General features: G+C 62.3%; 1 protein-coding gene across 2 annotated transcripts in view; it reads left to right on the top strand.

Moving 5' to 3' along the window:
* The window catches only part of GIPC1 (GIPC PDZ domain containing family member 1), a 28,501-nt gene extending 12,934 nt beyond the window's left edge, over positions 1–15,567 (top strand). For both annotated transcript variants that reach the window (XM_075902250.1, XM_075902251.1), the window contains exons 4-7: positions 2,097–2,277; positions 11,856–11,968; positions 12,416–12,497; positions 13,221–15,567. In XM_075902250.1, the coding sequence (XP_075758365.1) occupies positions 2,097–2,277; positions 11,856–11,968; positions 12,416–12,497; positions 13,221–13,372 (528 nt within the window). In that variant the 3' untranslated portion in view covers positions 13,373–15,567. The remainder of the gene's footprint in view (positions 1–2,096; positions 2,278–11,855; positions 11,969–12,415; positions 12,498–13,220) is intronic.
* The last annotated feature ends 6,873 nt before the right edge of the window (positions 15,568–22,440 follow it).

The raw sequence follows: 22,440 nt of genomic DNA, 5'->3' as shown, positions 1-22,440 counted from the left end.
AGCAGATCTCTTAGAGATACAACCAGGATTGATTTAAAATGTTCCACCAGGATCCTTAGCAAATTGTTCCAAAGGTTAAATACCTTCAGTTACAAATTTAACCTATAAGAATATAAAGAGTGTATCTGTGGGACCATACTACAAACGCCTCCTACTAGATGGATTCCCATTTACACTTACGTTTTGAGACCTATCAATTAGCCAGCTTTTAGTCCATTTAGTCTGTGCTGTATTAATTTTGTCATTCTAGTTGTCCAGGTCAGATACCTTGGATGTTTCATTATATCGTGTTAACACTGTTGCCTTAATCAACCAAATTTGTAATCTCATTAAGAAAGAAAAATCAAAATAGGTTTATGGAAAATAGATCCTGTCAAACTATGTTGATTGGCATTAATTATATCGTCTGTCTGTCTTTCTTAAGCAAATCCCATATAAGCTGCTCCATTATCTTGCCTGTGATCAATGTCAGACAGATGGGCACATGATAGCCATCTTTACCCTGTTTTCTGAAATTTTGCTGGGATTCCAAAATGTATTGAAAATCAACATTAACAGTGCAGTGAGCATCTTAGCAGCTCTTTTAAAACGCTTGAATACCAGTTATCTGACCTGCTGATTTAAAAATGTCTGACATTAGTGGCTTCTGTTTTTCTCCTGAGAGACTAGTGGAATGGAAAGAGGATAGGATATGATATGAATATATCCTCTGTTCTTTCAAATATAGAAAATAAATATTTATGTTCTTATACCTTTTCTGTTGTTGTTGATAATTCTATCATTTCCATCTACCAGTAGACAAATATAATGGTTAGAATTATTTGTGTTCCTAATATACTTATTGTCCTTAACTCTGCTGCTGATAGAATCTCCTTGAGTCTTTTTGCTTCCTTTTTCAATTTTCTACAAGTTCCTATTGTCTGACTTGTATCCCCTTTCTTCCCTTTATTACGTTTTTTTGTAGCTGCCTTCCTTTTCAAATATTGGTCATTTTCTAACCAATACAGTCGTCTTCCTTGATTTGTGGTTTTTTGGATGCTTAGTAATGCTCTTAAACATTCCCAGTCTTCTTCTCAGCTAATATGTCTTCAGCTTTGTGAAACTGGGCCTTCTAAAGCATGGTGTATGTATATATCACTAGAAGATTTACTCAGCATTGCTTGGGTCCTTACCTCAAATAGGTTTTGTTTTTCCTGGGATGAGGGGTTCGGTATGTAGGCTGCTCAGGAGAGAGAGGACGACCCCAGCCCTCTCTCACTGCAGTAGCTTGGGGCCAGGTGAGAAGCGCCCGTGCATGGCTGCTGTACCAGGGATGCATGTCCCCTGGCTCATGAAGACAAACAGGCACACTGTCTGAAATCGCTGTCCCTTTCTCCACCCCACTCCCTGCTGGCCCCAATGGGATTAGAACTGTCCTGGTCCCTATGTCTGTCTCATTACTGCCTCCTATGATCATTCTGCAGTATAACTGTCCCTCCTGCCAGACCCCTTCCCTTTCCGTGTTATGAGAAACAATGGAAATCCAGGCAAGTCCCAATATCCTGGCACAATCAAACCCTGACCTTCTTTTAAGCTGTAAGAGGAAGCTGCATATGGAAAGTGTGGTGTTCCTAGTTCTTACCATTGGGTTGGAGTTCTTGAACGAACAGAGAGACAGACACGTTTCTAACCTGTATAGGACGATTAGTCTGGGTTTCATTTGGTTTGTATCTTACAAATACGGCAAGTCCTGATGCCTTGTTCCTAAGATCCCATGAACGTCCCAAGGAAGGGACCACACTTCTCTTGGGCATGAGACTCCCTACGCAGGGAAGGTCTTGGGGGCCTAGTGAGAGCCCGGATTCATGGCTTCTGTTCCCTGCTGCGCTGCTGACTCGCTCTGTGACCTGGGAGAAGTCTCAGCGCTTTAGGCTCAATTGGGCTGAATACAAAGGGCCGCTCCCCACCCCCCAGCTGAATGGCGAGAGAGCAGCGAGTGCTGCTGCTCAGGCTCTCTTGTTTGAGCGTCTCTTCCCCTCCTGGAAGCTGGGGGGAGGAAACGGCCCCAGGCTCTGCTCTCTGTGCTGTGAGCCAACCCTCCTCTCTCTCGCTTGCAGAGGATCAAGGAAGGGAGCGTCATAGACCGGATCCAGGTCATCAACGTGGGCGACATGATCGAGTCCATCAACGGGCAGAGCCTCGTTGGCTGCCGGCACTACGAGGTTGCCAAGATGCTCAAGGACCTGCCCAAAGGCCGCACTTTCACGCTGAAGCTCACAGAGCCCCGCAAGGCATTCGGTGAGTGAGGGCCTGGGTAGCTGCAAAGGGGCAGGGAGGAGGCAGGGCTGGCCACCGGCAGGCTTAGGATGGTTGGAGCCTGAGGACTGTCACCAGTCGTCAAGTTGGTTCCACCTGGTGTGTGTACCGAGCACGGTGGGCGTCAGTCCAGGCCCTAGGGGGGCAGCGTCCCTGGCCGGGCGAGGGAACGGGCTCCCCTTGTGGGCAGCCACACCCGAGCGGATCAAACATGCCACGAAGCTGCACCCCTCTAGAGCAGTGGTGGGCATCTACGTGCAGCTCAGTGGCCTGCACAAGACGTTTTGTTGCCCATGCAGAGTTGCCAGGTTCCACTGGCTTCCAGCCACGTCCTTGTTTTTCCTGCTGTTGCTAGTGACACGCTGGTAAAGCCAGGGCTCGTGAAGTGAGGTGGGGGCGATGGCACGCAGCACTGACTGCGAGCCGGGCGCTCCCTCTGCAGCCAATCACAGCGCTGCCCCGGTTCAGTCAGCCCCCCACACGTTCTAAGTAGGCAAGCGCAGTTAGCAAAACTCCCCTGTCCCGGGAGGCCATCTTGGTTATGCCAGTCTTGTGGCCCACTGCGATGGAGGGGGGCCACCCACTAGCCCACCCACCTCGCTGCCCTAGAGGAGCTTGTTCCCATGCGGGGGGAGGCATGGCAGCAGGGGACGGCTTGTTTGCCGTTGGTCGGCCGCTCTATGTGGAGACCTTCAGCCACCAAGGCTATCAGTCCAGCACCGCATGGACCTTCTCCCCTCCACCGTTAAATGGGAGCCGGGCCGGACGGGGCTTGGTGTCAGAACTGCCCAGCCCATGTCGCCGGAATGTTTCCCAGAGCTGCGAAGTGCCTCTGGTCCCACGGGTGCATCTGGGCTTGTCTCCTGGGAGTTGCCGCTGCAAGGGGGACTCTGCCACGTTCACCCGGGCCACCCTGCCCGATCTGAGTCGCGAGAGGCCATCGACGGTTACAAATGGGTCCTGAGCTGTTCCCTGTCAGCTGAGCGCTTGTGCGGCTGCTCGGGAATAGTCCAAATGCTGCCCTGCTGATTAGCAGAGAGCTCACAGCGAGGTTTGTTTCTCTTGGTGGTGCACGTGCACCTGCCTCGGTGCACATAATTATTCCGCACATGGATGGAAAAGATCAGAGGGAATTCTGCTCCTGAACCCAAAGAGCATGAGACCCACGGCTGGCGGTGCTGAGCTTGGGGTTTGAATAACGTGTCCTTCTGCATAGTAGCCGGCAGGTGGCAGTGTCACCTCACCGCAGCTTCTAGCCACATGGCCGGTGGGGTGTAAGCACAGGTTTGGCAGAGAGGTGGGGCCGGTCTGTCGCTTAGTTTCAGGGTAGGGCTTCATCCGCTTCTTGCCAGCTGGGGGTTGGGCCAGGTGACTGCCGAGAAGTCTTCCTCCTACTGCGGGAGGGAAGAGGAAGTTACTGTGGTGCAAGGCAGGTGGGATCTGGAGATTCCTGTAGCTGCCGAACCCGCCCGTGGGCCTCCAGGCAGCCAGCCCGTGAAGCTGCCCCTCTCCGCTTGGCTGCGGGGGGATCTGCGCATGGCTCCCGGGGCTCAGACGAGAGGAGGCTGTGTAGCCAGGAGCAGCTCACCGGCCAAGCGGGAGGGGCTGGCTCTGCCTTGCAGGTCCCCACCCCACCCCCAGTGTGTCTGGGGTCGCTTGAGGGGAGGGGTCGGTGTTTGCTGCCCTGTGCAGACCGGCTGTTCAAGCCCAGCAGTGGGCGAGGGGGAGGAGCTCTCCCTAACGAGCAGGGAGCCCTGCTTAGCTCCCTGCCGCTCCCTGAAAGCGTAGGACTCTCGGCAGGGCTTGGAGTGACACCTGGGGGGAGGCCAGGGTTCCAGGGGGGCAGGGGCAGCCCCTTGGTTTTGGGTTGCACCGGCCTAACCCCTCTGCTCGTTACCCAGCGCTGGCCTTATTGGGCCCCCAGACAGACCCCAGTACTGGAATCGCTGTCCTTGTTCTGGGCAGTCCCCTGATCAGTGCGACGTGCCCTCCGCCGCCTCGGCGCCCTTCTCGGGGCCTCGGACCCAGCTTCTTTGGCTGTTGGTGGCACCTTCCACCTGAGGCCCTCCAGGCGCTCTTCGAACTCGGCACCGAGCCCCGGGCGGGGTGAACGCTGCCACCCTCCTGTCCCCGCAGATCAGTGAAGCACTGGCATTGTGGAAGTAGAGCCCAGGAGTCCCCGTTTGCCAGCCTTAACCACTAGGTGGCGCTGCCTTGCTGGGGCAGGGGTAGTACCCAGGAGTCTAGGCTAGGGATGTAAGCACCTGGCTGACTATCTAATAAGCGTCAGCCTAGTTTTTGGGGCAAAACATTCGTCAGGGATGGTACCTGGTCCTGCTGTGAAGGCAGGGGACTGCACTCGATGACCCAAGGTCCCTTCCAGCTCTAGGAGATAGGCAATCTCCATTCATTTATTTATTTTATAGTTGCTCCCCACCTCTTGCTGCCTCTATCAGAGGCAGCAAGGGGGGGGGAGCAGGAGCCAGTGCTGGGGGAACCAGCTTAAAAGCCGGTTCCCCCCAGCACCGTCTCTGCAGGGGGTAGCGGGGACCAGGTACGAGCCAGGAATCAGCTGTCCCAGCTCACCCTGGGTCCCCCGGCTGCGCTTCTGTTTTCTAAAAGGCAGAGCCACAGCGGGGCTAGCTCCTGGGGCCAGGACTAACCCTGATGCAGCTCCCCCGCTTACCGACTAGTTGATGGAAATCCCTAGTTGATTAAACTAAACTTAACGTCCCTCGTCCAGACCCCCAGTCACATGTTCCCTGTTGATGTCTCAGCTCAAGGCCAGCCTGCCACCACGAATCCTTCCTCCCTGAGTGACTCACTGGCCTTTGATCTGGTCATTTTCCACTTGAAGCGATTTCCTCCTTGGCTCCCGCTGCGTAACCTGCACGCGAATGCCGGGTTCCTGGAATCTGGCAGCAGCGCAGTGGCGATCCGGCTCTTCCCTTCCCTTCCCTTCCCTCGTCCGGGCACCAGCGGCGTCGGTTCCTCTCGGGCACTTTGGGAGCCTCAGCCGGTTGCTTCCATGCTGATGAGTGACAACGGTGTGGTGCTGGCCGAGTGTGCAGGCGTCAGGTGTCGGCCACTCCGGAGGGAGACCAGGGGCCGATGCCCCGGGTGGGTGGCAGGCAACCTAGACTGCGAAGCTAAACTCCCTCCCGCCAGCCCGGCGCTCAGCTGCCCAGACCCACCACTCACAGGGCATCTGATCCAGCCTCATAACCTGCCCTGCCTTCTGGTGGGAACGGGACTCTGCAGCCCAGGGACTGGAGGAAAATCTCCCTGCCGCTCTCCCAGGATGCCAGCAGCAGGGGGGCTGGAGAGCTCTGCTTGCTGCCAGAAGCAGAAGGGCTCTCCCTCCCTGGAGCCGTCTGAGACTCGCCTGGAAGGGCAGGCGGGTCTGGAAGGGCAGGCGGGTCTGGAAGGGCAGGCTGTAGCCTGCTTGGTTCCGGGAGGGAGCAGGGATCCTCTGTGCTCCGTCCCCCCGGCCCGAGGGGGAGAGCCGTGTCCATTGCAGATCTTCCTGTGCCTGGTGCACCCTTCGGCCCCGCCCTGTCCCCATTGCTGCTTTTGGCACCTCTTCTGCTGCAGGGCCCCGGGCTCAGCTTGTGGATCCAGCTCCCCCGCCGCTCACACACAAGCTGCCTCTTGCCCTCTGTTCGAAGCAGGAAGGGAGGAACCGTGGAGAAGCATCCACCCGCTGGCCCCGCAGGGAGAGGGGCCGTTAAGCAAAGCCCTGGCCTCTAGCCCGGGGCCAGCTCCCCACATTTGTTCTTCTCTGTGGGCAGCCTGGGGTAGCTCTCCTGTTACCCTGGCGCTGGCTGTTTCTAGCTCCCCAGGCTAAGTGGGTGTGGCTGCCCCTTCGCCCGCAGCCCGCCCTCGGCCCTTCCCCGTGATCTGGGAGGGGCCCCCGCCCAGTGGCAGACACACGAATCACAGCATTGGCTCAGGGCTCCTGATGTACTGGTGGCACAGCTGTGCCTATGCCCATCCCCACGGCTCTCCTGCTGCTGCCCTCAGTCCCCAGCTGCGGGCCCCCTGTTTCTCCAGCCCCACGCCCCCCTACAAACCCTGAACACCTCCCCTAGTGTGGCTGCTGCCCACCCACGGACCCCCTGCTTTCCCAGCACTGGAAACTTCCACCCCAGCCCTTCTGGGGCTTCTCGACCTCCACCCCCGGGCTCCCCCACCGCACAGCTGTGGCTGGGCCTGCGCACGTATTGGACGATGTTGGTCATGTGACCACCTGCCGCTCCTGTGGTCTCCGTGCTTTGCCAGCGCAGGAGCCTGGGTGCAGACGCGCCCTCCCCCCCCGGCAGGCCCTGCGGCCGCGTGAATGGAGCGGCTGTTCTCTCCCTTGGCCGCAGAGGCCAGAGCCCGGCTCCTGCCTGGCTCCAAGGAGCCGCCTTGCTGGGAAAGGCAGGGGCGTGCCTCTGCATTGCAGTTCCACACGGCCGCCCCCCCGCTTTGGGGGCAGCGGGGGGATGCCAGGAACACCTAGAGCTCTGTCCCCGCTTCCAGCCAAGCCCCCCATTCCCGGCAGCAGAGGCAGAACAACTGGGCTTCTGTGCTGGTGTCAGGCCAGTCTGGTTCGACTTGCCTGGCCCGGGAGGGCTACAGCAGCACCATGGCCAGCGAGCCTCCTCCTTTGGCTCTTGGACCAGTGACTCCTCTGCCGGGGATGGAATGGGGGGAGGGTTCGGAATGGCCCCTCCCTGTCGCCCGGCCTCCCTCGGCGGTTAATGGACTCAGCATCCACCCAGCAGAACCAGGGCTGGGGGTGTTGGGACAGGGGCTGGGCAGGGACCCAAGGGCCTTTTGCCTCGTCTCTGGTCCTAGTGGAGACGGGGGCTGGAGGCCTCTTGGTTTGTGGTCTGTTCGGAGCCTGCCTGCGTGGCGCACGCTCCTCTGGGCCGCGGAGCCCCCGGCACGGCAGTGTCTGGAGCCACCTTTTCTGCGCAGGCGCGGGCTGGCTCCCTGAGCTTTGGCCTGGCGTCTGTGCCAGACACGCACACGCCGCAGGGCAGGGTGCCTGCCTGGCACGCCAGCCTCTGAGCGCAGCTGCAGCCTAAACATGTTGCCGTCTGGCGGATATTTGAGTCTGAGTTCAGGGCCTCTCCCTGCCCTGCAGCCCGTTCGGTGCTAACCACACGGGGAGCGGGTGGGGGCGCGGGCAGGCTCCTCTGCCCAGCCCTTGCCAGCGGGCGGCGGCTACTGCTGCTCCAAAGGCCTGCTGGGAACCTGGCGAGGGAAGCAGCGTTTTCCATGGGCGACGGAGGCTGGTGCATGCTTGGAGGGGCGGGGGGCTGGGAGCAGGCGCACGTGGACTGTATGACCAAGCGTGTCCCCACTGGAGTGCCAGCACGAGACGGGCGTGCCCCAACCTTGTGGGCTGGCAGGACCGTCCCTCCCCTCCAGTGTGCCTGGCATTAGGGGGCCCATGCAGGGCCACGGGACCTGCTCTTGGAGGTACTGTCCTCTTAGGGGTGGCTGCATGCGGCCCACAGGCTTTATCGGGCCACCTTGAGGGACTTGTGGCCCTTGGACACAGACTGTCCAGTCTCTGCTTCCCTTGGCCTAAAATCACCCCAAACCCCCCAGGGGGCACTTCCAGGTCTCATGAGGTCCAGGCAGTGGCTGCTGGCTGACTTCTCGGGTCACACCCACCAGGGCTGGCATTCCTGTCTCAGCGCCAACCTTCAGCGGTTGCAGCGTAGGAGGCGGGAGGAGGCTGGGGTGGGAATGGGGAGCTGATGCAGGGGCAGCAGAGGAGGAGAAGCCGCGGCCGGGGACAGGAGAGACGCAAGGGGCTGGCTGGCGTGGGAGTGCAGAGAGTTTCTCACTGACCATGGAGAGAGCCTCCTGTTTGCACGGTGCCCGGCAGCGCAGCTGCCACAGAGGCCAAAGTTCCTGCCTCTGCCAGTGGCGCCAGAGCGAGGGCTGGAGCTCGAGGGAAGCCGTGACTCCAGAACAAGAGCCCTGGACCGGCACCAAGCGTGGCCTTCTGCCTTCCGTGCTGAGCGGGGGAGCCGTCAGCCCCTGGAGCAGGGGCATGTCGGTCTCTTTTTGCCCCCCTCCCTCGGGTGTGGGGGGGGGAAGCACAAGCCTCTCCCCTCCTCCCCCGCCCCCTCGTCCTGGCAGCAGGGCACCCGCAGAGTCGTCTGGGCTCAGATCTGCTGTCGAATCTTGTCTTTAAAAAAAGATGGGGGGGGGGGAGTTGAAGTGTTTCTTCACCGCTCCAACTGTCGAGCCTGCCCCCCCGCAGGGCCGTCTGCCTGAGCCTGCAGGCCGCCTCAGGCAGGGGCTCGTGCGCTGCCGCCATTTAGCAAGGCCGCTAATTGCTTCCAGGCTCCCTCTGCTCGCTTTGGCAGGCGCAGCGGCCTGTCGTTTAATGCAGAAATAAATAGGGCCTCCTGCAGCGCCTGCTGGATTGGGATGGAGCCGTCCGTGTGGGGGAGACCTGCGTGACTGCAAGGGCCGTGCAGCCCGGCAGGCCTGGGCCCAGCGCTACCCCAGGCACTGGGTCCCCATCCTCCGTCCCCCCCCGCTCAACACGTCCCAGGCATTTCCTCCTGGGCATGTGAAGCAGCCCGAGGAGCCTAGAATGAGGAGCTGCCTCTGGCCCGTGCGTGGAGCCTCTTGCATATCTCATGCCCTGGGCCGGCCCCAGCAGCCGTGGTCCACGGGCAGGATCTCTGCTCCCGTGGCCAGTGTCCCAGGTGCCCGGCCTTCCCCCTCTGCCCAGCTCTCACAAGAAAGGGGCCCTCTGGCTTTCCCCTTGTGTCTGGGCACAGGGCCGGGGGGTGTCACAGAGGGGTGGAGAGGAGACCCTGGCTAGCAGGGGGCTCGTAGGCTCCTGGTGGGCTGCTCTCCATTGCCCCCTGCGCCAGGGTCTGAGCATGCCCAGCTCTGTGCCTCGGCCTTTGTCCCACAGCCCTGCTGTCCAGCGGGGGTGTTACGGAGTGGACCCTGCCCCTACGCCAGGGCATCAGATGGCATCTTCCCAGAGTATTTTGACTCGGTTGGACTGTGGGAATGTCAGTGAGGCTGGGTCTCCAGGGCCGCGTGTCCCCGCCACACGGGAGTTGCTGAGGTTGGAGATGCGCCTCCGGCTCTTACCCCCTTGGCAGGCGGAAGGTCCCCTGGGCCCAGCAGCTGCTCTTCTATCTGGCCTGAGCAGGGAGCGTCTCCCAGAAACGCCTCCGCAGGGCCAGTGACCGCAGGAGGGTCTTAAAGGGCTGCTGCCGAAGCTGCCCGGGCCCGTGGGGAGAGGAAACGGCGTGACCGGTGCCCTGTATCTGCGCAAGGGGACGGGGCTGTCCAGGAAATAGCTGGCAGGGCGCTGGGAACAGAGGTTCCGGCCGGCGTGGGAGCTGCTGCAGGCTGCAGCCCGGGGGAATTCCAGCCGGCCCAAGCGCGGGAGGAAACCCATCGTGGGCTGGAGGAAAGAGGTGCTGGGGAGAGCCCCGTCGCCACGGGCAAGAACTGGCCTCCCCCGTGGGACAGAGAGGCCTGGGTTGAGCACGGGGCTTGAAGAGTTAGGGAGGCCTGGGACTCCCCCCACGCTGGTGCTGTGGCTGCTTAGCCCTGTGCCTCCGTTTCCTACCTGTGACGTGAGGATCCCAGCCCCCAGTGTAGCAAGTGTTGGGCGTCCTGGGGAAAGGCTCTTTGCCTTGGGTGCAGGGTTCACCCTTGGCCAGCCCCTTCTGTGCCGAAGGGATCCCCACGTGCAGCCGCCCCGGGCCACAGCACAGCAGCTGCTGAACAGCTGGGAGCGCTGCCTCTCTTCAGCCTGGGTGTCCAGAAGGGGTCAGCACCACGGGGTCGCTTTGCTGGTATCTCCAGGGAGCCCACTGCTGGAGCATCCGAGGACCCGACCCAGGAAGGGCGTCGGGGCCTCCGCTCCTCCGAGTCCAGGAGCTTTTCCCAGGCCGAGTTGCTCCCTCTGGCCAAGGAGCCCGGGCGCTCAGCTCCTGTCCCTGCCTGGACCCTGCTCTGTGAGCTTCCTTCTCTTGCCCTAGCAAACCCCTGCCGCTTTCCCGGAGAAGCGAGGTCTCTCCAGCTGGCCGGGCTGTGCAGGGGGCTGGAGCCAGGGGAGGGTGCAAAGCGCAGGGCTGATGTGTAAGAGGGGCGAGGGCCAGTGTCTGGCCAGCCTGCTAGCCGCCTGCTCCGTCACTGGCGGAGGGGGGGGGATGATTTTCTTGGAGAACTGGCAGAGTCTCAGCCCCTGCTCTCCCCATTAAACTCCACTCCCTTCCCAGAGCAAGGGCGAACCCCCCGCCTGTGTCTACACTTGCAGCTTCTTGCACAAGTACAGCAGAATCCGCAGAGCGCCCACACGGCCCGCCAGCGCTTGCGCAAGGACATTTCCAGGACGGGGTGGGAAGAGAGCGTCTGCACCGTGCTCTTTTTACCGGGTGTAAGCCCCCTTGCGCGGGAGGGCAGTGTGGATGCTCGGCAGGGGTTTCCTGCGCGAGAGAGCCCGCTGGCTAACATGGCCGTCAGAGCTCGCTTGCGCAAGAGAGCGTCCACCCTGCCATGGATGCTCTTGCGCAAAAGCACAGCGCGCGGGGCAGTGGGGACGTGGTCTTGCGCAAGAAGCCGCCAGTGTAGACAGCCCCGGAGTCCTGCCTGCTGCTCCCAAACGCTTGCCGTTTCCTCCCCTGGCAGGGCCATAGCAGCTGGGTTTGGAAGCTGCCCTCTGCAGGAATTCACATGCCTCCGTGTTGGGGGCACCTGGCTTTTCTAAGGCACAGGTGCAACACTCTTCTCCCCCCCCCCCAACTGGGCTAACATGCTATGAAACCTGCCTGCCTGCTAAATCCCAACCACGGGGGGGAACCAGCTGGGGCTGTCAGAGCCGGGCCACGCGCTCCAGAGGGAGCTCTGAGGCCGAGCAGTCCCGGATCTCTGCCCGTCCCTTGGCCGGAGGGCTCTCTGAGCGCAGCCGGCATGTGCAGGGGGAAGTAGGGAAGAGCCTTGCAGAGGAGCAGGCTGGCAGGACCCCAGCTGCTCAGTCCTACTAGAGCCGGGCCCATCCCTGTGCTGTGGCATATGGAGCCCTGACCCACCAGGGGCTGCTCGGCCTCGTCGAATGGAGGGTCTCTTACTGCGCCCGCTACCTTGTGCCCCGGCACCGGCCATCTCTGGCCCCACCTGCTGATCCCAATGTGCCTCAGTTGGCCCAGCGGGTCAAACTGACGCAGTGCGAGCCCCACCGGGCGGGCAGTGGTAGAGCAAGTGAGGGGAGGGGGGAGCAGATGTGGCTGCAAGGAGCCCTGAATCCCAACATGCAGCATCTTTGCCTTGCATCCCAGCCCAGGGCTCCCTTGGCCTCGCTGCTGCCCCCCAGCCCTGGCCAGTCCAGCCCTGGGCACCCCACACAGCACCACACCCACTCCCCCGCCCACGTGCTGCCATTGCGCCATGGGGCGGTGTGTGATACTCCACCCCGCAGCCCCAGTTGGCCGGCTGGCTGCTGGGATTCTGGGCTGCGAGGCCGGCGTGCTGACTGCCCCCCCATGGGCTCAGTGGGCCGTCCCCTTGCTGTGTTCCAGATATGATCAGCCAGCGGGCCGCAGGGGGCAAGCACAGCAGCAGCTCCCAGCTGGGCACTGGCAGAGGGACCCTGCGGCTGCGGGCCAAGGGGCCGGCCACCGTGGAAGAGCAGGTGGGTGCCAGGCCCTCAGGAGCCTTTGAATATTCCCCTGGGCCCTGACCTCTGCCTGGAGAGCTGGGGGCGGGGAGCCAGAGAGCAGGGGAAAGGAGCTGAGGTCCCAGCTGCCACATAGGGCCACACCCTCCACTGCAGTCCTTGCCCTGCACCTGCATCCAGTCTTCCCTCCTCTTCCCCCCCCCCCCCCAGCTCTGTGGTGCCCCCCTCGGTCCAGCCCCCCAGCCCCGGCTCTCCCTGCCCTGGGCTTCCCCCCCACCCCCGCCAGCTCTGTGCTGCTCCTCAGGCCCACCCCTGCTGTGTCACACACCCACCCACCAAGGAATGGGGAGGGTTGGGGGGCTTTAGAGGACCCCTCTTTTCTCTGGGTTCTTAGCCGGGGGCGGGGGGCTCTGGCTTTGCCTCGGTCTCTTACTGAGCAGCTCTCCCGCCCCTCCCCCCCAGCTGTCTGTGTTTGAGGAGAGGGCCATTGAGAAGGTGGACGACCTGCTGGAGAGCTACATGGGCATCCGCGACACCGAGCTGGGTGAGTCTCCTGCTGGGCAGCCGCCAAGTCACCCCAGATCTGGGCGCCCAGAGCAGCCGGGTGTCGGGGGAAGGGCTGCGTCGGGGAGAGCTGGCACAGGGACCCTTGCTGGGCCGACTGGGCGCTCCCTGGGCTGGAGTCACCTGGAGCCTCCCCCAACCCGACAGCGCCCCCTTCTGGGAGGGGCCCAGACTGGAGTAACTGGGAGCTCCCCCATAGCTGGAGCTCCTGCCCTGCCCCCCACAGTACCCCCTGCTGGGCGGAGCTGGGACTAGAGTTGCTGGCCGGTCCCCAGCAGTCGAGTGCACGTCCTGCTGTCCCTGGCTCAGCATTCAGCGTGAGAGACGTCTCCCCCGAGAGGTGAGCAGGGCTCTCCAGGGGCCCTTTGGTGCCCGGGGGCATGGAGCAGCCTCTCAGGGCTGCTGTGGAAGTGGCAACGGGAACAGACTCATCAGTGGGCTCTGGGAAGCAGCGGTGGGCGCAGGCTGTCTCAGGCGCCGGGCCTTCTCGGCCACTTCTGTCAGCCAGGGCTGAGGCAAGAGCCGCGTGTTGGTGCTGGCAGTGCTGGGCTCATGGGGCTGTTGCTTGTGGCGGTGGCCTGGCAGGGCTGTGGCGACGCACAAAGCATTGGCACTGTTGGTGTCAGCGGTGGGATAGCGCTAGGGCCACGCTGTGGCAGTGAATGCTCCTCCTGTCCCCCTCCCCCGTCTCTCCTCTCTGTAGCTGCCACCATGGTGGAGCTGGGCAAGGACAAGCGGAACCCGGACGAGTTTGCTGAAGCGCTGGATGAGCGGCTGGGTGACTTTGCCTTCCCCGACGAGTTCGTCTTCGACGTGTGGGGCGCCATCGGGGACGCCAAGGTTGGGCGCTACTAGGACTCTGCGTGCCTGCTCTGCCCTGCCCACACTGGAGCTGCTGCGTCCTTGGGCCGCGGGGGGCTGGGCCATTGCCCTTGTGTGGACCAGGGAGTAGGGGATACGCCACGGGCCCAGTTCCGGCAGCACTCCGGCTCCTCGCCCCTCCACTCCACCAGGCGTGTGCGCCCCTCTCCGTGGCTGGGCTCTGGCCCCAAGGCCTCCCTCTCCCCCTCCCCGCCTCTAGGGCTAGCGTCGGCGGAGGTCACGGCTGCTGGGCATTATGGAGCAACAATACTAAGCTGAGCCATGGGACTTCCCCGAGGAAGGCTTCAGGGTTGGGGGAGACTGGCCCAGCCCTTGCGCAGATCCCCAGCTCCTGCAGTGCTCCCTGGGGAGGGCAGGACAGGGGCTGGCACCCGTCACCAACCCTTCTTCAGTCACCGGGGTACCCTGCTCAGCTGTACCGCTGCCTGGCCAGGCCTCCTGCCCGCCTTGAAACGTGCCTCTGTTCCACGGGGGTGTTTGCCCCCCATGCCCGTGTGTACCCACCCCGCTGCCTGGCGCGAGGCTCCGCGCAGGCCGGGGGTGGCAGAGTTCCCGCCCCTCCGCCCACTCCAGCCCCTTGCCCTGTCGGTACAAGAGGGCCCCGGTGCCGTGCTGCTCTCTCCTTTCATGTGCTTTAATCCTGGGCCGTGCGGGGCTGGCAGCAGCTGTGTCCATGCGATGGCTCCCTGCCATGGGACGGGCTGTGGATGGGCTCACTACACAGAGCCCAGTCTGGTCCCTTGCCCGGGTCTACAGCCCCAGCCATGCTGCCATCCCTGGTTCCCCTCCAAGGCAGCGTGAGGCTGGTAACGCCGCTTGGCAGCCAGCTCCCCCGGGGTTACCCTCCTGGCCCCACCCGCCCCAAAGGAGTCAGCAGCCTGCAGTGCCCCCTACTGGCAGAGGTCTGCCCTGGGGCAGCTGGGAGCCCCCCATGGCCAAAGCTTCTGCCCCGAACTGTGTCTCCTGGTGGTAGAAGCTGGAGCTGAGCTCTGAGCCGCTCACAGCCAGGCAGGGCCCTGGGCCCCTCCTCCGTTTGCCTGCTGCCAGAAATGCTCCCTAGGGGGCCAGGCCCCACCTATGCAGTGGAACAGCCCCATGGCCGGGGCTGGGCCCTGCTCCCCCACACAGGATGCAGGGAGTAGGACCCCGCTCTGGCTATGGGCCCACGTAGGGTGGCAGCCTCCCCCGGCGCAGCTCAGACCCGAGCTGGAGCCCCGCACTGTCCCCGTCACTGTCCCCGTCTCACCTCACATTGGCAGCAGCTGGCTCTGCTCCCGGTTCAGAGGTGGGGGGGAGGGGAGCACCCCTGAATTTGCAGGTGGCTCCTGGGGCACCACAGCGCTCGGGGGTTAAACTTACCTGCTTCCTGCCAAAGCCCCTCAGCACAGCAGGCCTGTGCCAGCCCCGGGCCTGTCCTGCTCGCAGACCCCCTGCCCTTCCCTTCCCTTCCCCTCCCAGCGCAGCCCCGGCCTCGCTGTGACTGCCTGACCCCGCTCTGGGCCAGGCTCGGAACTGACACTCGCCCCTGCCCCACCCCGGGGCTTTCCCACCTCAGCCAGGCTCCCCTGCCCACTTCCCGCTGCTGAGTTCCTGTGCCAGGAGATGGTGCCCCCTTCTGTTGTGGGGTGTGCCCTCCCCCTCCCCCCCAGAGTGCTGGAGGCCCAAGCTCTGCCTCTCTCCTGGGCTGGGCTGAGGATCTGCTGCATTTACACTCCGGGAGGATCGATTGCCCCGGGTGCCTTTAGGAGGGTTTCCCTCGCCAGTCTGAGCCTGTCGTAACACTGTTCCCCTGCACTGCCCCATGGGGGGTGCACCTCCCCCTCCCTCTCAGCCCTTCCCCCACTGCCCCTGGAGCGCGGGGGCAATGACACGCTGCTGAATGGCTTGAGTCCCCTTGGGCTGGCTTGGCCTCTGGTCTGGTGGCTGGATCAGGACTCCTGGGGTCTATTCCCAGCTCTGAGGAGGAGTGGGGGGGTCTGTGGATTAAAGCAGGGATGTGACCGCACATGACTGCTGGCTCCGTGCTCAGCCCGGCCGCTCCCTCCCTGTTTACACTCGAGCATGTCCCCTTCCCTCGCTTGGCTTGTCTTAGCCGTTCACCCTGGATCAGACTGACCTACCTCGCAGGGCGTAAAGCTCCACGTGCTGCAATATTTATATCCCCGCCTGGCGGGGAGCCCCGGATTGCTCCCTGCCCCCACCCCCTTCAGCCGTTCTCCAGCCCTCGGGCACCTCGTGTGTCCATCACACTAAGCCCGCCCTGGGGAGTGGGAAATGCAGGGAGCTCAGAGAGGGCGTGTCTGTAGCAAGGGGCTCCAGGCCCCTGGGGGGGGGGGGAGTGACCCGCCCCTGAGCAGGGCTTGGGGCTGGAGGCTGTGTTGGAAGTGAGCTGTGCCCATCCCCACTCCTGGGGGAGCTGCTGGCAAGGGGCAACCCCCCCCCCGTTGTCCCCTCCTCCCAGGGCCTATTTTTGTATTTTACCTGTAAAGCATCTTTACCATAAAACTCTATTGACTCCAGCCAGCCGCGTGTCTGTGCGGGAGGGAGGGTCGCAGGCCTGGGCTGCCAGGGCGCTGGGGAACTCGCCTAGAGCTGCAGGCCGGGGGTGGGTGCCTAGGAGCCGGGTCCGTGCTGTGAGGCTGGGCAGGGGGCAGTGCCAAAGGGCCCATCCCCCTGCGGGCGGCTCCCTCTGAACGGGTCACGTCAGAGCATCCTGCCCAGGGGCCATGCAGCCATCACACACGCCCCTGCCTCAGGCTCCAAGGCTGCGTGTCCTTCCCCGCTGGCGGGGGCTCTTCCTGCTCCAGGCGCCTGCCTCCCTGCCCTGCCGCCATGCTGGGGCCTGCTGCGTGCAATGGAGCCGAGCCCCGAGCTGCCTGGCCCTGGCTTTCTGGTACGGGAGGTTGGACACGTGGCCTCCCTGCTGCGCTCTGGGGCACTGGCCTTCCCGGCTCAGGACAGCAGGCCAGGCCAGGGCCCCCGATGGTGGCAGCAGGGGGCGCTGTCCCCACAGTGCTGAGCTCAGGCTGGGAGAGGGTGCTGGGTTGCAGGCGGGGGGGGGGGGGGGCTCAGCAGGGGGCGCTCTCCCCAGGATGGCAGGGGCTGGATATGGGGCTCAGCCAGGCTCCTGCTGGACAGGCAGCTATGGCTGCTTCTGCTTGGGGCTGAGGGGGGGGTTCCATTCTGTGCTTTTCACTGGCACAAAGGGCTCCCCTCATTGGGCTGGGATCACTGGGGCAGTGGGGCAGGATTGGGGGCACCAGCAGAGCTGACGGGCAGAGGAGCCCAGGGCTGGGATCACTGGGGCAGTGGGGCAGGATTGGGGGCACCAGCAGAGCTGACGGGCAGAGGAGCCCAGGGCTGGGATCACTGGGGCAGTGGGGCAGGATTGGGGGCACCAGCAGAGCTGGCGGGGGGGGGGAGCCCAGGGCTGGGATCGCTGGGGCAGGATTGGGGGGCAGCCGTGGAGTCGCTGCTGCGCGTCACAAGCGGCTGGTGGTTGTTACGCTGCGTCATGGCGCGCAGGCCGGGGGGGGCACTTCACTTGCTCCGTTTGTTTCCATCACCGACTGCTGGGGCTGGCGACCCCCCTGTGCCGAGATTCCTCGGAGACTGGTGCTGCGCCGGCCGCGTTGGAGGTGAGCGCAGGGCCAGGAAAAGGATGTCACCAGGACAGCCCTGGCACGTCAGCCGGACCTGCAGGCAGCCACGTTTTCTTCTGGAGGCGGCAGCTCAGATGGGAAGCGTGCGTCACTTAAGTGTCCTGGGGGACCCTTTGTCAGCCTTGCCTGGCAGGCTGCCTCTGTCGTGGCCCTCCATGCGCTGCAGGTGACGGCAGCACGTAGAGGTGGGGGGCGGCGTGTGAGCCAACACGTCAATCCATGCTAACAAGCAGCTGGGACAAGCCCTCACAGCACAGGTGCCTCAGTTCCACTCTGAAGCCTCCACTTCTGTCCCCATGTTGGCCGGGGGGAGCCGGGACAGAAATTCATAACACATCAGCCCATGCTCACAAGGAGGCGCCCGCTGGATTCTGGATCAAGGTGATGTGGGAGGCGGTGGGATGGGCTGATACGTGAGAACTCTGAGTGACCCTGGCTCTGGTGGGCAAGATACGGCTGGGGGCCAGAGCCGGCCCACCAAGCCTTTCAGTCTGGCCTGCGGCCCACCCCACTGGATCCACAGGCAGGGAGCAGCCCCAGGCTCCGAGCAGCTGGCTGCTCCATCTGCCTCTCTGCGCTGGGAGTAGGGGGAAGCTCCATGCACTGTAACCCCCCCCAAACTCCCTCTCAGACCCCACGCCCTCTCCTGAACCCCCTCCCCCTGCCTCGACTTCTCTTCTGCTCCCAACCTGTCCCAGACCCTGCACCCCGTCCATAAAAACATACGGCTCGTGCCCACTTACTAAATTGGCGTTTCCCCCCCCCCATCAAAAATTGTCTACCCCTGGACTGGGACTGGACCCCTGTCAGCACAGTTTGGGGGGACTGGTTGGCCAGGTGGCTCAGCTAGAAGGCCTCAGCATAGAGCCTGTGAGCTGCCAGCTCTGTAAGAAGGACGAGAAAGTTGGCTCCCTGCGACACGGTGTCTGGCACGTGGGGCTGACCCCCGAGCTGCTGCAGGCCCCTCCCTGTGTGCAGAGGCAACGAGAGCAAGCCGGCGCCAGCAGCCAGCTGCGTCTGCGTAGCCAGATCTGAGCTAGCTCCTCTCCGTGCTCACGCCCTGGCAGCGGCCGGGGCTGCTCTCCGAGGGTGCCGTCCGTCCGAGGGAGGTGCGAGCCACACCCCGCGAAGGGTCACTCGGCCAGGCCATGGGCGCTTTGGCCACTTACCTCAGCGGAAACATCCACCAAGTGAGGTCAGAGGGTGGCCACCGCCTGCCCTCCATGGCTAGCCCTGGTGCGCACGGACAGAGCGGGGGTTAGTGCTCCAAAGGGATCCGGGCAGGACCCCGGGCCCAAGTATCAGGCTCCGAGGGGCCCTGCTGCCGCAGCGAGTGTGAAATGGAACCAGAGGCCGAGTGTTGGGCTTTGAATGGGGACTCTAGGCCCAGCCCCGGGTGCTGGCTGCTCCAGAGCGGCTGGGGGGAGGCTTTACCCGAGCACCTTGGATCCCACAAGCCTTGGGCAGCATCAGCAAATCCACTTGTGTTGCCTCAGGCTTCGTCCTCACCCCTAGGTCCCAGAGGGGACAGAATAGGACCCAGGAGTCCGGCCCGGATCCCCCTCCGCTCCCAGAGCCAGTCACGAATTCAGGGGTCCCGGCTCCCAGCCCTGGCTCTAACCACTTCACCCCACTCCCTCCCCAGCAATATCCCTGTGAGAGAGGCAGCCACCCAGAGGGTGGGGGGTGGGATGGACAAGGACGACAAGGTCTGTGGCAGCAGGAACAAACATCCCAGCCTGCCAAGGGCAGCTGGGGCCAGGAAACGGGACAAGCGCCGGGAAGCAGAGGCAACTCGGGAGCCCTGGCTGGAGCGAGGAGCCTCTGTGCCCTGCTTGGCCGGCCCCAGTCTCAGCACTGAACAAGGGTCTCACCCACCAGGCTCATGGGGCAATGCCTGGGCCATGTGAGGGGCCGCGAGGAGGCTCCAGGCCTCCTTCCCCCCGGCTGAGGGGCAGCGTCTGACTTAAGGGCAGGGCTGAGGGAAGCAGCAAGTGCCTGTGGAGGGGACTGGCCTGATCAGTCCCCAGCGGGAGGCGATGTCATTGCCTGGACCAGGTGTCTACTTGCTCACAGGCAGCGTCTCTGATTGGCTGCCCTCTCCCAGGTGCCCATAGCAGAGCCTGTAGCCCCAGCCATAACCAGGGCATCCCAGGATTCTCCTGCCCTCTCTGCTGCAAGGCTGGTAAACTGCCCCCAGCTCCACCCCAGAGGCAGCTGCATCTCCACACCGGGTGAGGGCTCCTTGGCTTAACACCCCCCTGTGCTTCACCCCAGAGGTGGCTGCATCTCCACACCCATGTGGGGAGCTCTCTCCTTACAGGGGCCAGGCCTGTGACGGGAACAAGGCCCTCGAAGCTCATGGGTTCTTGCAGCCTCGGTGCCTGGGGAAGTTTCTGGAGTGAGCAGCTGAAGTCTGGGGGCCTGTCCTGTGGCTTGGACTCCCGACCCCAAGCCAGCCTGGGAGCTCTGTGTGGAGTTTGTTTGGTGGCCAAGAGGGGGCATGTGTGTGAGACCAGATTTTTGGTGGGTGTGTATTTGGGGATTGCACAGTGAGGAGGTTGTTGGGGGCCCTGTGGACAGAGAGGATCCAGTACAGCCGCCCCCAGCCCCCCCCCATGTGCACAACCTCCCCTTTCCACACCCCCTCCCATGGCACACCGGCCCCCACCTGCCCCCACTCCGGGCCAGTCGCACTGTCTCCAGGCTAGTGAGGACGGGCACCGCAGCCCCTGATCCACCCACTCCCCTGGGCCCCTCAAACGCCCCCGCCAAGGGGGGACAGTCTCCTGGAACAGCTTGTCAGAGTTGGCGTCCCTGCTCCCGAGGTGAGGGTGGCAGCCGTGCCCTGTGCCCACTGGGAGGTTTGGGGGTCAGTCGCTGCGGGCGGGGGGGCTGGGCCTGGAGAGTGGGGCCTGGATCGCCTGTCCCTAGCACAGGAGGCGTTTTAGCCCCGTTCCGATCCCCACATGACACTACGGCCTTAATTCATGGCCCCCTCCGCCTGGGTCTGCCCGGCACCCCGTGCCTCCTTCCAGCCCACCCACACCTCGGCCACAACCCCATCTGAGCTCCTTCCAGAGACCCATGGACCCCCAAGCAGGCTGCTCGCTTGTGGGGAAGGAAACAAGCCAGGGCAGGCGTTTGCAACCGAGGGCGGCACCGCCCGACAGGAGCCATGAGGCTGTGCCCACCCCGCCTGTCTGACACTGCAAACTGAGCTGGGGGTGTTGAGTAACAGGGAGCCAGGAAATCTGCAACATTCACAGGCAAGTGCAACCGCAGCACCGGGGATGTAACAAGCGGGTGTCACCGCATCCACAGGCGCTCGTGCTTGCCCACGCACACAGAGCTATACCCACAGGCACGTGCACCCCCATGCACACTCTTTTCACTGTCACCCTGAAAGGCGTGTGCACCCCCATGCACTGTCACCTTTCACCGTCACCAGCCCACTCTACCACACGCACACGTGTGCTGCCTCACCATCAGATTCAGACACACAACCCAGACCCTTATTGCGTGTGTGGGTGTGGAGCCGTGCTGTGGGGGAATGTCAGGCAGTAACACACTACACACGCGTGGAGCCGTGCACCGGGGGTGTCGCACAGCAGCACACGCGTGTGTGGGTTAGCAGCGCAGCAGGGGTGCGTGTGGTGGGGGGTTGAGGGGTTGTAATGGGTGTGCGCTGGCCCGCAGTGCAGTTGTGTAAGTGTGTTGTATAAGGCACGCGTGTGCGGGCTGGGCGTGGCTGTTGCTAGGCAGCACTCCGCTCCCTGCCTCAGGAGAGTTTTAAGCACCAGCGTCTTCCCCCTCCCGCATATCCTGTCCCCTCCTGTTTACATGGAACCACAGCAGCCTTGTGTCTGGTTTTGTTCTTCAAGTTGGCTGGGAGTGGGGGGAGGGGAGCACGGGAACGGCTCCCCATCATCGGCACAGTGGTGCCACAATCCCGCCCCAGGGCTCACAGAGTAACCCGAGGACTCCACGGGGGGCCCCGGTGCCCAGATGTGCCCTGTTGGGGGGTGCAGATTGACCCAGCTGGGAGGCACCGAAGTCCAGATGTGCCTTGGCACTGGTGCCCAGGTCAGTACTGCTGCCCACTTTTGCCCTGTAGCTCGCTATAGGGCAGTCATGGGCCGGGGGCTATGCGGGACTCCCCAGCCCCCCTCCTCTGGCCTGCTTTCCCAGCATGCATTGCTCTTCCAGCTTCTCTTTGATGTGACTCTGCCCTGGCCCTCTCCTTCAGGTGCACAGTCCAAAACCGCTGCCTGGCAGGCTTTGCCAGACTGGCACTGAGCATGCTCAGTAACATCTGTTGAAGCCACTGCCCTTGCTCTGCCCTCACTTGGGATTATAACCTGCTGCCTGCAGTTCTCCGGGGCTAAAGTGCAGGGCAGAGTCTGTGCATGGGGATCAAACAGCTGGAGGCCGGTATAGGCAACTGCTGCCTGCAGGAGGAGGGGACATTTATCCATTACAGTTCGGGCAGGGATGGAAATGGGCAGTGCACTTTCCGAGGGCTACCTCAAGTCACGATGGAGTCAGGGGCAGGAGAGATGCTGAGGGCTCCATCAGGGACAGGGAAGGACCCGGGGTTAAGCAGAGGAGGGCTCCAATGGGATGAGCCTCTTGCTATTTGTGAAAATGGAGGGGGGCAAAGGGGCTTTTTTGTTTCCCTTCTCGCAGAACAGTAGGTCTCTGCTATTACATAAGAACATCAGATTGGGTCAGACCAGTGTCCGTCTAGCCCAGTGTCCTGTCTCCCGATAGTGACCAGTGCCAGAGAGAATGAACAGAACAGGGCATCATCAAGTGATCCCTCTCCTGTCACCCATTCCCAGCTTCTGACAGACAGAGGCTAGGGACACCACTCCTACCTATCCTGGCTAATAGCCATTGATGGACCTAACCTCCATGAAATTGTCCAGCTCTTTTTTGAATCCTGTTAAAAGTCTTGGCCTTCACAACATCCTCTGGCAAGGAGTTCCACAGGTTGTGTGAAAAGATACTTCCTTTTGTTTGTTTAAAACCTGCTACCTGTTAATTTAATTTGGTGACCCCTAGTTCTTATGTTACAGAAAAAAGTAAATAACTTTTCCTTATTCACTTTCTCCACAAGAATCATGATTTTATAGACCTCCATTGTATCCTCCCTTTGTCTCCTCTTTTCTAAGATGAAAAGTCCCAGGCTTCTTAATCTCTCTTCTTATGGCAGCTGTCCCAAACCCCTAATCCTTTTTGTTGCCCTTTTCTGAACTTTTTTCCAGTGGTAAGAAATCTTTTTTTGAGATGAGGTAACCACATCAATATGCAGCATTCACAATGTGAGCATACCAAATTTTCTGTCTTAGGGTGCATCTACACAGCACCCTAAAT

Source organism: Pelodiscus sinensis, chromosome 19, assembly GCF_049634645.1.
Source record: "Pelodiscus sinensis isolate JC-2024 chromosome 19, ASM4963464v1, whole genome shotgun sequence".
NCBI classification, from domain to species: Eukaryota; Metazoa; Chordata; order Testudines; family Trionychidae; genus Pelodiscus; species Pelodiscus sinensis.
The sequence above is the reverse complement of the archived record's forward strand: the minus strand, read 5'-3'. Positions and strand labels throughout refer to the sequence as shown.